Source organism: Pyrus communis, chromosome 1 (assembly GCF_041283825.1).
Source record: "Pyrus communis isolate YQ-2024b chromosome 1, ASM4128382v1, whole genome shotgun sequence".
NCBI classification, from domain to species: Eukaryota; Viridiplantae; Streptophyta; class Magnoliopsida; order Rosales; family Rosaceae; genus Pyrus; species Pyrus communis.
The window spans coordinates 6,506,149-6,518,559 of record NC_142565.1 but is presented as its reverse complement, the minus strand read 5'-3'; the positions used below and the strand labels follow the sequence as shown (position 1 = coordinate 6,518,559).

Sequence of the window (12,411 nt, the reverse complement as noted above, 5' to 3'; positions counted from 1 at the left end):
TATTATTTGTATTTAATTTTAAATTAAAATATTTATAATAATTTTTAATTATACAATATACAATGAATAGATATAATTAACACAACACATCTTCAAAATTCTTATAAAAAAGATCTAACAAAGATCCAAATTCATTTTTCTGAATTTATAAAACAACTTAATACTATAATTTAATAATAAGAAAAACGAATTAAAAATGTTTAAAAACTTTAAATTTTAACAAAAATAACAAAATAAAATAATATCAAAATTAACTTTTTAATATAACAATATAATTTTTTGTTAAAATAAACAATACTAAAAATTTTTCATTAAAATTCTTTTAATAATATTTTTCCTCACTTATATATAAAAAAAATTATTTTCAATTCTCGCTAAATACAAAATTAAAATATATTATCGTTAACACATTTTAAAACTTGGTCCACTCCTCCACCCATTTAAATTAAAAAAAAAATTATTTGTTAAAAAAAAAAATCTAAATAATTGCTGTAAAAATTATTTAAATAGCAGAATTAATTCAGGTCGCAGTTGTAAACGACAAGTCAACAAGGAAAAAATTCCCAAAAATCCCGAATCAAATTGAAAAAATACTGATCCCAAACCAAAAATGTCCCAAACCGATTTTCCCAAAATTTTCGGTATGCTATCCCGAAAAAAATACCGAAATTTCGGTATGGGAATTGGGATTGTCTTCCCAATATTTCGGTATTCCCAGACCAAACCAAAAATATATATTTTTAATTATTATATATATATATATATATATTTACACAGATAATAATATATATTATTATTTTTAATTATAGTTAGAGTTAATTTGAACTGTTGGATTGTTTCAAATTAATCTATGTCATCCATACCTTGTTATGCTTTCTCCCATTCGAGGACTCGAGTGACGTTTCAAACTTTGGATTTCATTTCTCACTCACTCAGTCTCTCAGCTCAACGCCTTAGCCACTGAGACAGCCTTCTCCTCCTCCGCTCTGTCTCAAATCCAACTCCAATCAATCAGTCACTGGCCCACCACCACACGGATCATCCGTTGTTGTCTCTCTCCGACGGTGGACCCTTCCTTCACTACACTAATACAATGAAGTTGTCATTCCTCTGGTAGGTGGCACTTTGCTGCTTTCACAATCCTTAGACCATCTATAATGGTTGGGCTAAAAGCTAAATTTTTTAGCAAGGAAAATTAGCTTTTAGCTTAGAAACAGCTTTTCTGCTCCAATCGTTCTGGCATAAAATTTTAGCCCGAGATTATTAAATAATGAACTTAGGCTATTTTTTAATTAAATTAATTTAAATTAAATAAATAAATATGTAGACAACCGTAAATTAATTTTATGAACATTTTAATTTTAAAAAATTTTAATTCCGATAAATATTGAAAAATCAATCAATTTTCCACAAAGCAAGTGACACACCCCGACCGAGATCAGGGCGTGCTGGCCGTCACGCGGAGGTGACGTAGCCATGTGCACGTGCGGAAGCTAAAGAAAGTGATGTAAAATTACGAATAATTAAAAACTAGCATACGAAGTCCTAAAACAAGTGTTAGTAAGTGAGATACAATTTCAGAGCAGGTCCACAGCAGTCCAAAGGAAAAGTTGCGATAAAAGTACACCCGAAGGTGACCCTACGCTGGTGAGTATCTGTCAGAAAAGCCGGGAGAATCCTCTGGGAATACCACCGAAACTGCTAATCAACTAGAACCTGGAGGGGCGCAAAACAAAAGCGTGAGTAGGCAAAAACAAAACTCTTTGAAAACCATTTAGCAAAATATAATCTAACCCCTCGCCGTAAAACCTGTATACTTCCCAGAAAATAAACATATATACGTATGTATAAATGTGCCAAACATGCTCAAGGGTATACCAATCATGCTCAAGATATGCCATGTCAAAACCTCGTAATGAAATGCAAGTGCTCAGGTGTAAATCACATCAATAACATAACATCTGGCAGCCGGAGTCACCTAACGTGACCTGTACGGCTGCATATAGAGTTCAAATCTCAAACTCAATAATTGAACCTGCCCACAAGTCGGAACCACCTAATGTGGTCTGTACGACAGGCCTGGGTGTAATACATATATACGCTCTAGTGCTACGATCACGTGAAGGCTGTGCGAATAATCGCGGGTCACCTACGAGTCGGAACCACCTAATGTGGTATGCACGACAAGACTGTGCACCTAACTTGGATCCAAGCTAAGCGTGTGGTGCGAGAGGTGAACATCACGTGAAGGACTGTGCCCTACTCTGGGCGGGAGCACTAACACCGGGGTTGCAGGTTATGAGCTCTCTAAGCATCTCAAACTACTGCTGAAAGTAAATATGAATATCACTTACCTGGCACTTACCTGTGCGTCCACAGCACCCAATATGCATATGTATATACAAGCCACTACTAATGCATGCAATTATGCATAAACGATAATAATAAAGTGCATGGCATAACGTAAATAACCCTTTTTTTTACAATTTCTGGGAATATAAATGTATATAGGTATATACGGAAAACAAAAGCCCACTCACTGGTATGTGGAAGGGTCGTAGCCCCCCTGCCTCGAGTGCGTACGCTTGTCCTCGGGGTACGTGTCACCTATATGCGAAATAACTATAAAAACGTTAACTTTAAAGCACATAACCAACTTCTCGTAATAACTTCTCATACATTGCTCAAAATGGACAAATGAATATACCAACGTGCTCTACACAACCTCAGGATCACAACCATATTTTTAGAAAAAATTTCCTCCGCCGCACGCGCCCCCACGCGCCAGCCACGCGCAGGCACGTGTGGCGCACACTGATGGCGTCAACTGACGCCGTTAGGAATATTCCGCCACCTTCTTCGTTCAATCTCCGGCGACGTCGCCGGCGCCGGAAACTGGGAAAACCTGCAACTTGGGTTTTCTCGCTCATTTTTCCACCATTTTTTGCGCTTCTTGCACCAAATTAAACCTTAGAACTAGAAGAACACGTCCAAACAAGTTTTAAGGTCTAAAACTACAAGATAATACCTGTCCAAAAACTCCATAACCGGCCAAGCTCGAACCAGGCTATTCTGACGTCCACTTCCGTCCAATGATACACTCCGAGGTTCCTTGGGACCTCACAAACACAACTACAAGCTTCAAAAGTCCAAAAACATGCTAGAATAAGTTTGCATGAATAGTAACTAAAACGGACCTCGTCGAATCGACGTGAAAACGTTAGAGTTCTCACCTGAAAATGGTATGGTTGCACTCGCATGAGCCTCACGAGTTCAAAAATGCCCTTGGTTCCTTCGATCTGTGATGGTTTGAGTGAGTTTGGGTTTGTCTGTACAAGTTTGAAAGAAGAAGAAGAAATGAGAGCACGGGAGAGAGAGAGAGACAGGGAAAGACAGAGAAAGAGGGAGTGTGAGACAGTGTGTGTGTGTGGCCCTACGCTTGCCAACACCACACAAAACAACACTAAACGTAAACGAAACGAACTAAGGGTAAAATCGTAATTTCACACGTGCGTTTTAATAATCTCGGGACGGGATGTCACAGCAAGCCTTCAACTTTCACCAATCTTTCAACACTGGGCTAACTTTCAATTCACCAACCGTTCAACACCAAACTTTCAACTTTCATCAATCATCCTCTATATAAACATATGGTAAGAAATGGTAAAAAGATAAATTTGAAGAATTGTAGGAGAAGATTGAGTTTTGTGTGAATGATTGAACAAATACATAGGTATTTATAGAGTTTTTGGATAAATTTTGAGTTAAATATTTTTTTTAATTATTTTAGTCGTTAGATCTTTTTTTTTTACCATTAAATTTGATTATATTCGATTTCAACCGTTGAATTAAATAATAAATAAATATAAAAACAAAAAAACAATTGAATCTAGGCCATTGAATTAACCAACAGCGTAATAATCACGACCATTGGATGCAAGGCAAAACATGGTCAACAAGCCCACATAGGTAGGTCAAGCTTGCACATTAGGCTCATTGGGGGTTGGGTTAGGTTGCATTAGGAGCCCAAACATTAAAAAGCAAACATTTTGGTGGGGCCCACACCCACTTTTGGGCTGAATTTTGGGCAAAATCTAGCCTCACTTTCCTATTTAACTTTTCGTCCAAAATTTCCCTTAGGTTGGATTAAATTTGGTGAGAAATTTAGCTCATAACCCACCATTGAAGTGAGTCATACAAAGTTGCATTTCCTATGGCATATTGCATTTCAGAACAATTATTTTCTTTGATTAGGGCCTCCTGTATGTTATGTTAATTCCTGTAAAGTTCATATAATGCACACTACACAACCAAATATTATAGCCCAATAACCAAAAAGCCCAAAACCTCAAAAATATTTCAAAATTCCCCAAGATGCTAAAACTATTTCAAGATTTCCAAAAATTAAAATTCCGGAAAATTTAGTTTAAAATCAAACTTTGAAATTGGAAATATCAAAAATTTCAATTTGGGAATCAAAACTAAAGTTTTGGTTTGGTATTCCATACCAAACCACCCTAGTGCTACTTGCTAAATCCAATAAAAACAAAAGATCCTTTCAATTTCCAAACTTTTGCGACAAATTACAACCCGAATCTAAAACTCCGACCCATTCGAAACCCGACGACTGAATTCACAAAGTTAACCCCCGAATCCATAGAGGGTCCTACCCTGCCTCTTGAGAGCGTAGACGACGTCCATGGCGGTGACCGTCTTCCGGCGGGCGTGTTCGGTGTACGTCACAGCGTCACGGATCACGTTCTCCAAGAAGATCTTGAGGACGCCTCTGGTCTCCTCGTAGATTAGCCCGCTGATTCTCTTCACCCCGCCTCTTCTGGCCAGCCTCCGAATCGCCGGCTTGGTGATGCCCTGGATGTTGTCGCGGAGGACCTTACGGTGCCGTTTCGCTCCGCCCTTGCCCAGGCCTTTGCCTCCCTTTCCGCGTCCTGACATCTTCGATGATTACGGTGTCGTTTTATGAGAGTTTGGTGAGAGGGTAAAGTGTGTGGTGAGTTGTGGTGCGAGACAGGTAAAGTTGCCTTTATAGCGGGGGAAGGGTGAGAGCTGACGATCCGCGGCTTTGAGTTTGGGTGATTTTTAGACGTTGATGAAGTGTAGATCGACGGTGCGTGTTGTTTGGGCATATGCGTGACGCGGATCATGGTTTCGTTTTGGGCGGGATTTGAATCGAGGAATCTGGAAATTTTGAAGGGAGTTTCCCGCTATTTTAAAATTACCGTTTTTGCCTGCCAAATAATTGGCGGTAGGCTTATAAATTTCGTGTAAATAGCTACTGACTATAAATTTGAGCTGATTATAATTGTGTAACGTCACAAATTATATGTCTATTTATATAAATTACATATTAATAGATTTTTTTTGTCAAATAAAAGATGATGAAAAAACTATTTGATCTTTTATCACAGAAAAAATTATGGACAATAATGTAATTTCACCAAAACTAAATTTTTCTTTTTATTAAAGTTTCATCTACGTGTAATCAACATATATCAAATATTAAAGAAACAAAAAATAAAAACCTTTATTTCCACTCTCACGTTCTCTCTCTCTCTCTCCCCCTTACTTTTCATTTTAAAAACAAAAACAAAAAAATTTCACACACAAAGTGTGACATCCCACATCGCCCAGGGAAGTGATCCTTAAATGTATATTCTCATCCCTACCTAGCACGAGGCATTTTGGGAGCTCACTGGCTTCGGGTTCCGTAGGAACTCCGAAGTTAAGCGAGAAGGGAGCTAGAGCAATCTCATGATGGGTGACCCACTGGGAAGCTGCTCGTGAGTTCCCAAAAACAAAACCGTGAGGGAATGGTAAGCCCAAAGCGGACAATATCGTGCTACAGTGGTGGAGCGAGCCCGGGAAATGGTCCGCCCCGGGGCGGGATGTGACACAAAGTGTGTAGACATGTTGCTAGTTACGTATGAATAAAAGGGCTTTCAAAATAAGTGTAAAAAGAAGTTTTTCGAATTATCACTATTTTTATTATTTTCGAATTATTACTTTCTGGCACCTTAGGAATTTGAATCATTTTTGTGCCTTTTTGTTAATTCTCTTTTATTTCTTTTACCTAAATTTAAACTACATATTAAAAGAATCCTCATTGTCAATCAGAAGACGATGAAAGGCTATTTAACAAAACAAATTTTTGCTGTTTTTTGTTTACCTCAACGATAGGTGATATTAACATCTCTAATTTAAAAAAAGAAAATTAAAAAATATACACTAAATATACATTTTAACATCTCTATATTATTCACTAATTTTTCACTTTTGGGCTTAAATATTCTACTAAATATACACTTGTTGCTCAGTAAGTCGTATACATTATAAAGATTTCCTTAATGCTCACAGAAAATATTTTTGGAAAATAAAAAATTTGCATTTCTTACAAAAGAAACGTTGATAAATATTCACGGTTTTCAATCGATTTTGCACATTCGTACATAAATCACCGTTCAATCAATTTATTTTAACTTTTGCCTCATTGTGAAGTTTTGAAATTAACCAATGCTTGTGGTTCAAGTGGTAAGGAGCTTGTTCCCCTTAAGCAAGGTCTCGAGTTCGAGCCTTGTGAATGGAGCAGCCATCATTGGAAGAACTTGCCCTATGAATGAGGTCTGACCTAGCTCGAGGGATTAGTCCTCGCCTACGTGCAGGGGATACCCTGGACTCATCCCAAAAAAAAAAAGTTTTGAAATTTAAGGTGACACTTTCCGTTGAGATTCTTGAGTGCAAAACCCCATTTGACAATGTTATAGGCCTCACTACTATGTTTTTAACTTACTTTTTTAGTTTTCGGCTCAAATATTCCACTAAATATAGATTTGTTGCTCAATAAACTAAAAAACTACTTCACTAATCCTTAAAAAGTTTAAATTAATGCTCGGGAAAAAAATTTTGTGAAAAAAAAAAATTTGCATTTTTGTGAAAAAAATATGAATGTTAAGCGGGCTCGACTCACTCAAAATAAGGTGTACTCAGCTCACGCAAAACAAGACAAAACCGTGGCATGCAAAACAAAACAGGCTATTTTCACAAAAAACAGCCTGTGCTTCTGGCATGCAAAATGAGGCGAGCTCTGTGCACAAAAAATGAGGTTGAATACGTTGCACAAATCGAGGCCATCCCTACACGCGAAAAACGAGGTTGGCTCCATGCACACCAAAATGATGCGGGCATCGTGGAAGCAAAAAGGGACGGGATTCTGGCACACAACACCTCACATGCAGAACGAGACGAACACATGCACATAAGATGAGGCAGGTCCCTCACACGCAAAACGAGACGGACTCCCAGGTGCTCAGAAAACGAGTCGAGCTCCACGCACAAAAAATGTATTTTGAAGAACATGAATATGATAGTTTGTTGTAGTGGTAAGAGAAACAACAAAAATGTACAAAAAAGATTCAAATTCTTGGGGCTAACTTTCCTTGCCCATCCTTTTTGAATGGTTCAGTGTAATTGATTGTCACATTCTTTCTAGACACAACCACACGGTAATGAGAATGGTTTTCCTCTCCTATGAGATTTTTTTTTCAACCAATGGAGCTAAAGATGTGCCTTCTTCCTTGTTCATAGAAACCCTTTTCTAAAGAGCAAAGAGAACAAAAGCAAGATCAGCTTGACTTTCTGGCACCCTAGGAATTTGATTCATTTTTGTGCCTTGTTGTTAATTTCTCCTACAATACTCAACGAAATGAGTGATTCAAAAATGAAAATCATAATTCTAAATGAGACGAAGAGAATGATATCTTTCTTTACTACTAACTCGTCATGGTTTTGCCGGAAAACTGCTCGAAAGTGGCTAACACGAAAATGGTTAGCCACTTTTGAGTCGTTGTCCGACCAAACCATGGCGAGTTAGCCTTCGAAAAATGTATCATTCTCTTTGTCTCGTCAAGAAGTATTATTTTCGTTTTTGAATCACTCGATTTGGTTGAGTATTGAAGAAGTTATGAACGTTTAAAGTTTACCATTAGGCTTCCAAATAGGTATAATCTTATTCTACACTTTTCTATCTTCATTTTGATATATTATGAGTCGAATTTGGTTAAGAAATGATTGAGTTACAAAGCTTTGAAAATTGCCCAAAATCATTTTTAACGGAATGACCAAAATCTTGGATGGTGGACAATCTCAGGGACCATTTTGTATAATAACCCTAATTCATATTTAAACACTTGTAATCAACGATTTAAAACATAAATTTAAAGATATTTGAATCTTTTTTCTTTTTTTTTGGGTAAATTACACTTTAGCACCTCAGGTTTGGGGTTAATTTCAATTCCTTACAACATCTTTAAAACATTTCACTTTCATACCTCAAGTACTATTTTATTTCAATATAATACCTCCGTTACATTTTCCATCCATTGACCTGTTAAGTACTGACGTGGCTGCCAAATGTGCGCCATGTGGCAATTTTGTTTTTTTTTTTTAACTTAAAAAAAAAAACCCTTAATCTTCCAAATTTAAAAAAAAAAAAGTTAGAAAATCCAGATCCTATCACCCCACCCCCAGAACCTTGAACAAAAAGAAAAAACCTGGATCCCACCAACCCCCCCCCCCCCCCCCCGGGCGGCAAAACCCAGATCCCATATCCCCTCATCCATCCCTCTTCTTGCTCGTCCTTCTTAAACACTCTAATTTCATGTGCCGATCCCTAGCCACATCTCCGTCGACCTCAATGCTCCCTCCGCCGCCTACTAGCCCTTCCACTCCAGCAGCCTCGTTGAATCACTTTATGTGGGCGCAAATCTGCAAACTTCAGTTGGTGTTGCAGATTCACATAGGATCAGACTTGAAATCGAACCTAAAAAAAGGTTCACCTTGAGCCGGAGAGTGAGGAGATGGGTCAAATAGTTCACCTTTGCGGGAATATCGCCGGATAAGTTGTTGTAGGACCAGATCAAGGTGGTAGAGATGGAAGAGAGAAGCTATGGAGGCAGGAAAGTCACTGGAGAGTTTGTTGTAGGAAATGAATAGGAGTTTGAGGGCGGTGAAGTTGGAGAGGTCCGGAATGGGGCCGGAGATGCAGTTACACTTGATGTTCAGATGGAGGATGGTTTGGATATGGAGATAATTTTAGATGTAGGGTGCGTAAGGTTTGCGAAGATTTCAACTGAAAATTCAAATGCAAAAGCCAATTTCGTTGATTTTTTGCTTTTTAATTGGAACCCAAATCCTGTTTCAAACTTCTTGCTTGGGCTAGTTTTGTGAAGAAGCTGTTTGATTTTTTTTCCAAACTCTTGTTGCATACAAGGTTTCTCAAAGCCTTGTTTTATGTTTGGGGTTACAATTTGGGAGGGAGGGAGGAGAGAGAGAGAGAGAGAGAGAGAGAGAGAGAGAGAGAGAGAGAGAGAGAGAGAGAGAGAGAGAGGCAGAAGAAAGAAAAATGAGAATTGGAAAAGGTGGGAAAGTGGGATGGGGGTTGCGGGTTCAACTTTTATTTCTTGTTTTTTTTTTTAATTTAGAAGATTAAGGTTTTTTAAAAAATAAAATAAATTTTTTTTTTGCCATGTGGCAGACATTTGACAACCACGTGGTATAAATGTGGCTGCCACATCAGCACTTAACGGATCAATGGATAGAAAATGTAACAGAGGTATTATATTGAAATAAAATAGTACTTGAGGTATGAAAGTGAAATGTTTTATAGATGTTGTAAGGAATTGAAATCGACCCAAAACATGAGGTGGTAAAGTGTAATTTACCTTTTTTTTTGTTTTGATAATTTTTCTTTTACATAAATCTAAACTACTTATTAAAATAATTCTCTTTGTCAACCAAAAGACTATTTAACAGTCGCCACTGGACATGATAGGCTATCTCCGTGAAATTCCATCTACATCTACTGCATGCAAATCGAATGATGATGGGGCCCAAGTCCTCTCTGCCAACATCACCTATCACGTCCTTTACTAAGTAATGTTCTCTCTTTCAAATTTGATTCATATCTTCACCATCCTTTTATAATTATAATCTGTTTATTGGGAATTCAAGCAATTTGGCATTTGGACCAACGTCAACTAGCTTCAAATCGAGGTCGTTCGACTGATGATGCAGTTGGGGTGAAAAAAAAAAAAAAAGATTTAGATATTTGAGGTTATTTTAGGAATAATTGGGGTAGATTAATAAGATTTTAGTTTTTTAATTTTTTATGGTGGGTGAGAATATAATTTGGGGTATAGAAATAATTAAAGTATTAAAATGCACCTATCTTAAACGATGATATCATTGGGTCGATTATCTCCATTTTTTCAGCTTTCATCAGCTTTGCATGTAGTTAAATATTAAGTGTAGAAATAAAGTTATGGACTTAAAGTGTCAGTATTTTCGACGTAATTAAATTGGACATGCAATTTACCAAAAAAAAAAAATAATAATAAATAAAGTGTTTTTTGTTTTCCAGATACAGCCGACGACATGTCGTTAATATGATTCGTATTTTGGAAAGGGAAGCCTGTGGGCACGCGAACAAGTAGCAGGAAGACAAGAATAGAGAAGAAAGGAAGACTATAAATCCATTTCATTCCTTGTCCGTCTTCATTGTGTCTCTCCCGTCTTTGCTTTCCCATTCCATTTCCTTTCCTTTTGCTTTTCTGCGGCATTTCGTCGAGCAGGTTTTCTTCGATGTTTTTGTTCACGAATTGTTTACACTTACAACAGACATGTATGCATGGTTCATCTTATTATCTGTTTTAAATGTGTGCTTTTCTTTTAATCACAGAAACCATGATCAGGTTGTTTAAAGTGAAAGAAAAGCAAAGGGAAACAGCTGAAAATGCAAAGGAGAATGGTCTCGTAAAGAAGCAAAGTGCAGGAGAATTGCGTCTTCATAGAGGTAAATACGATTTTAGGACGTAAATATGTTATGATTTGCTGCAATGTGGTACAAAGTTATACTCTTGCATGCATGTTAAGTTCCTACACACACGTTTAACTCCAACGTACGTAAAGGCAAGGTTTCAGTGTTTATTTAATTCCTTCAACCACTCCTTCAATTGTATTATGACACAGAACCGAGCGTAATGACGTTCTAGGATTCATATAGCCGACCTCACTTAGTGGGAAAAGGCTTTATTGTTGTTGTTGTCGTCGTCCTTCAGTTGTTGTTGTTGTCGTCGTCCTTCAATTGTTTTATGTTGTTGTCGTCGTCCTTCAATTGTTTTATGTTGTTGTCTTGTAGATATAAGTGAGTTGAACATGCCAGAAGAATGCAAGATTTCATTCCCCAATGGAAAGGATGATTTGATGGACTTTGAGATCACCATTACACCTTATCGGGGATATTACATGTAAGTAACCTTTGATCTGAAGCTTAATTTGGCTCTCTATACGTTGTTTGGATTTTGCAACTTCGATGTCATCTTGCTGAATCCGACATTTTGTACCTCTTTTCGTAGGGGTGGTGGGTTTGTCTTCTCATTTAAAGTTCCCGCAGTCTACCCTCACGAGCCTCCGAAGGTCAAGTGCAAAACCAAGGTAACGAAACCTAAGTTATATCGGAACTTAACTTTCGAGTCTATTGGTTACGAACTTACGATCCAAACCATAATATATGTATCTGGTGTCGTATAATGCATACCATCTGTGCAGATCTACCATCCCAACATCGACTTAGAAGGAAACACTTGCCTCAACATTCTTCGGGAAGACTGGAAACCTGTCTTGAATATAAACACAGTTATTTACGGATTGTATCACCTATTCACGGTATCTCTAATCATAACACAAAATATTTGGTGACCTCAAACAAATTATCCGTTTTGTTGTTACGAGGTTTTATTTGGATGTGTACTAAAATCCTACATTTCTTTAAGCAGGAACCTAACCATGAGGACCCCTTGAATCAAGAAGCAGCAGATCTTTTGAGGGACAATCCAAAATTGTTCGGATTGAACGTGAGAAAATCGATCGAGGGAAACATATGGGTGGGAGGCGCCCATTTCCCTGGGTGCAAAACGGGCGACTTCTACTGATTCGGTTTATCTAGGGTTTTGCTTCTCCGTGGTCCAACCATGGTTGTCTGAGGTTGAAGGTTTGTGTGTTTCTGGGGTGTTTTCTGCATTTCAGGTGAGTACTTAGTGGGGGATTGTCTTGTGGCAAATTTTCAGCCCATCTTTTGTAGCAGGAGAGTGTGTACTAGTGTAATTTTGATCTTCCTTCCATTAATAACATGGCATCATGTTAAGGCTTGGTTTTGACTTGACTATTTCAATTTAACTGAATCAATGTCGTGATCGCTGTTTGTTGATGATTTGATAATTTGGAGATGCAGTTATTAATAAAACAACAATTCAACCCCAATCATTTACGGTCTTATCCGCCAAACAAGGCATGTATAAATTCATAACTATTATACACATGATTTAGAATTTTGCTCATTCG

General features: G+C 37.5%; 2 protein-coding genes across 2 annotated transcripts; one reads left to right on the top strand and one right to left on the bottom strand.

The window, feature by feature from the left end:
* Positions 1-4,540: 4,540 nt before the first annotated feature.
* Positions 4,541-5,027, bottom strand: LOC137719553 (histone H4). Its single transcript, XM_068458587.2, has one exon. It carries the CDS (start codon positions 4,951-4,953, stop codon positions 4,642-4,644), a length of 312 nt encoding a protein of 103 aa, XP_068314688.1. The 5' UTR covers positions 4,954-5,027; the 3' UTR covers positions 4,541-4,641.
* A 5,574-nt stretch (positions 5,028-10,601) lies between these two features.
* On the top strand, positions 10,602-12,219 carry LOC137721408 (NEDD8-conjugating enzyme Ubc12-like). The gene is made up of 6 exons (XM_088679596.1): positions 10,602-10,643; positions 10,751-10,864; positions 11,210-11,318; positions 11,427-11,505; positions 11,620-11,736; positions 11,847-12,219. The coding sequence occupies exons 2-6, from the start codon at positions 10,756-10,758 to the stop codon at positions 12,000-12,002; spliced, it is 570 nt and encodes a 189-aa protein (XP_088535722.1). The 5' UTR covers positions 10,602-10,643; positions 10,751-10,755; the 3' UTR covers positions 12,003-12,219.
* Positions 12,220-12,411: the final 192 nt, after the last annotated feature.

What these genes read in the sequence shown, in the direction of transcription:
- LOC137719553 (XM_068458587.2), bottom strand. Translation starts at nt 4,953, where the DNA reads ATGTCAGGACGCGGAAAGGGAGGCAAAGGCCTGGGCAAGGGCGGAGCG.
- LOC137721408 (XM_088679596.1), top strand. Translation starts at nt 10,756, where the DNA reads ATGATCAGGTTGTTTAAAGTGAAAGAAAAGCAAAGGGAAACAGCTGAA. An exon ending in AGAATTGCGTCTTCATAGAG is followed by an intron (nt 10,865 to 11,209) that starts GTAAATACGATT and finishes GTTGTCTTGTAG; the next exon opens with ATATAAGTGAGTTGAACATG. An exon ending in GATTGTATCACCTATTCACG is followed by an intron (nt 11,737 to 11,846) that starts GTATCTCTAATC and finishes TTCTTTAAGCAG; the next exon opens with GAACCTAACCATGAGGACCC.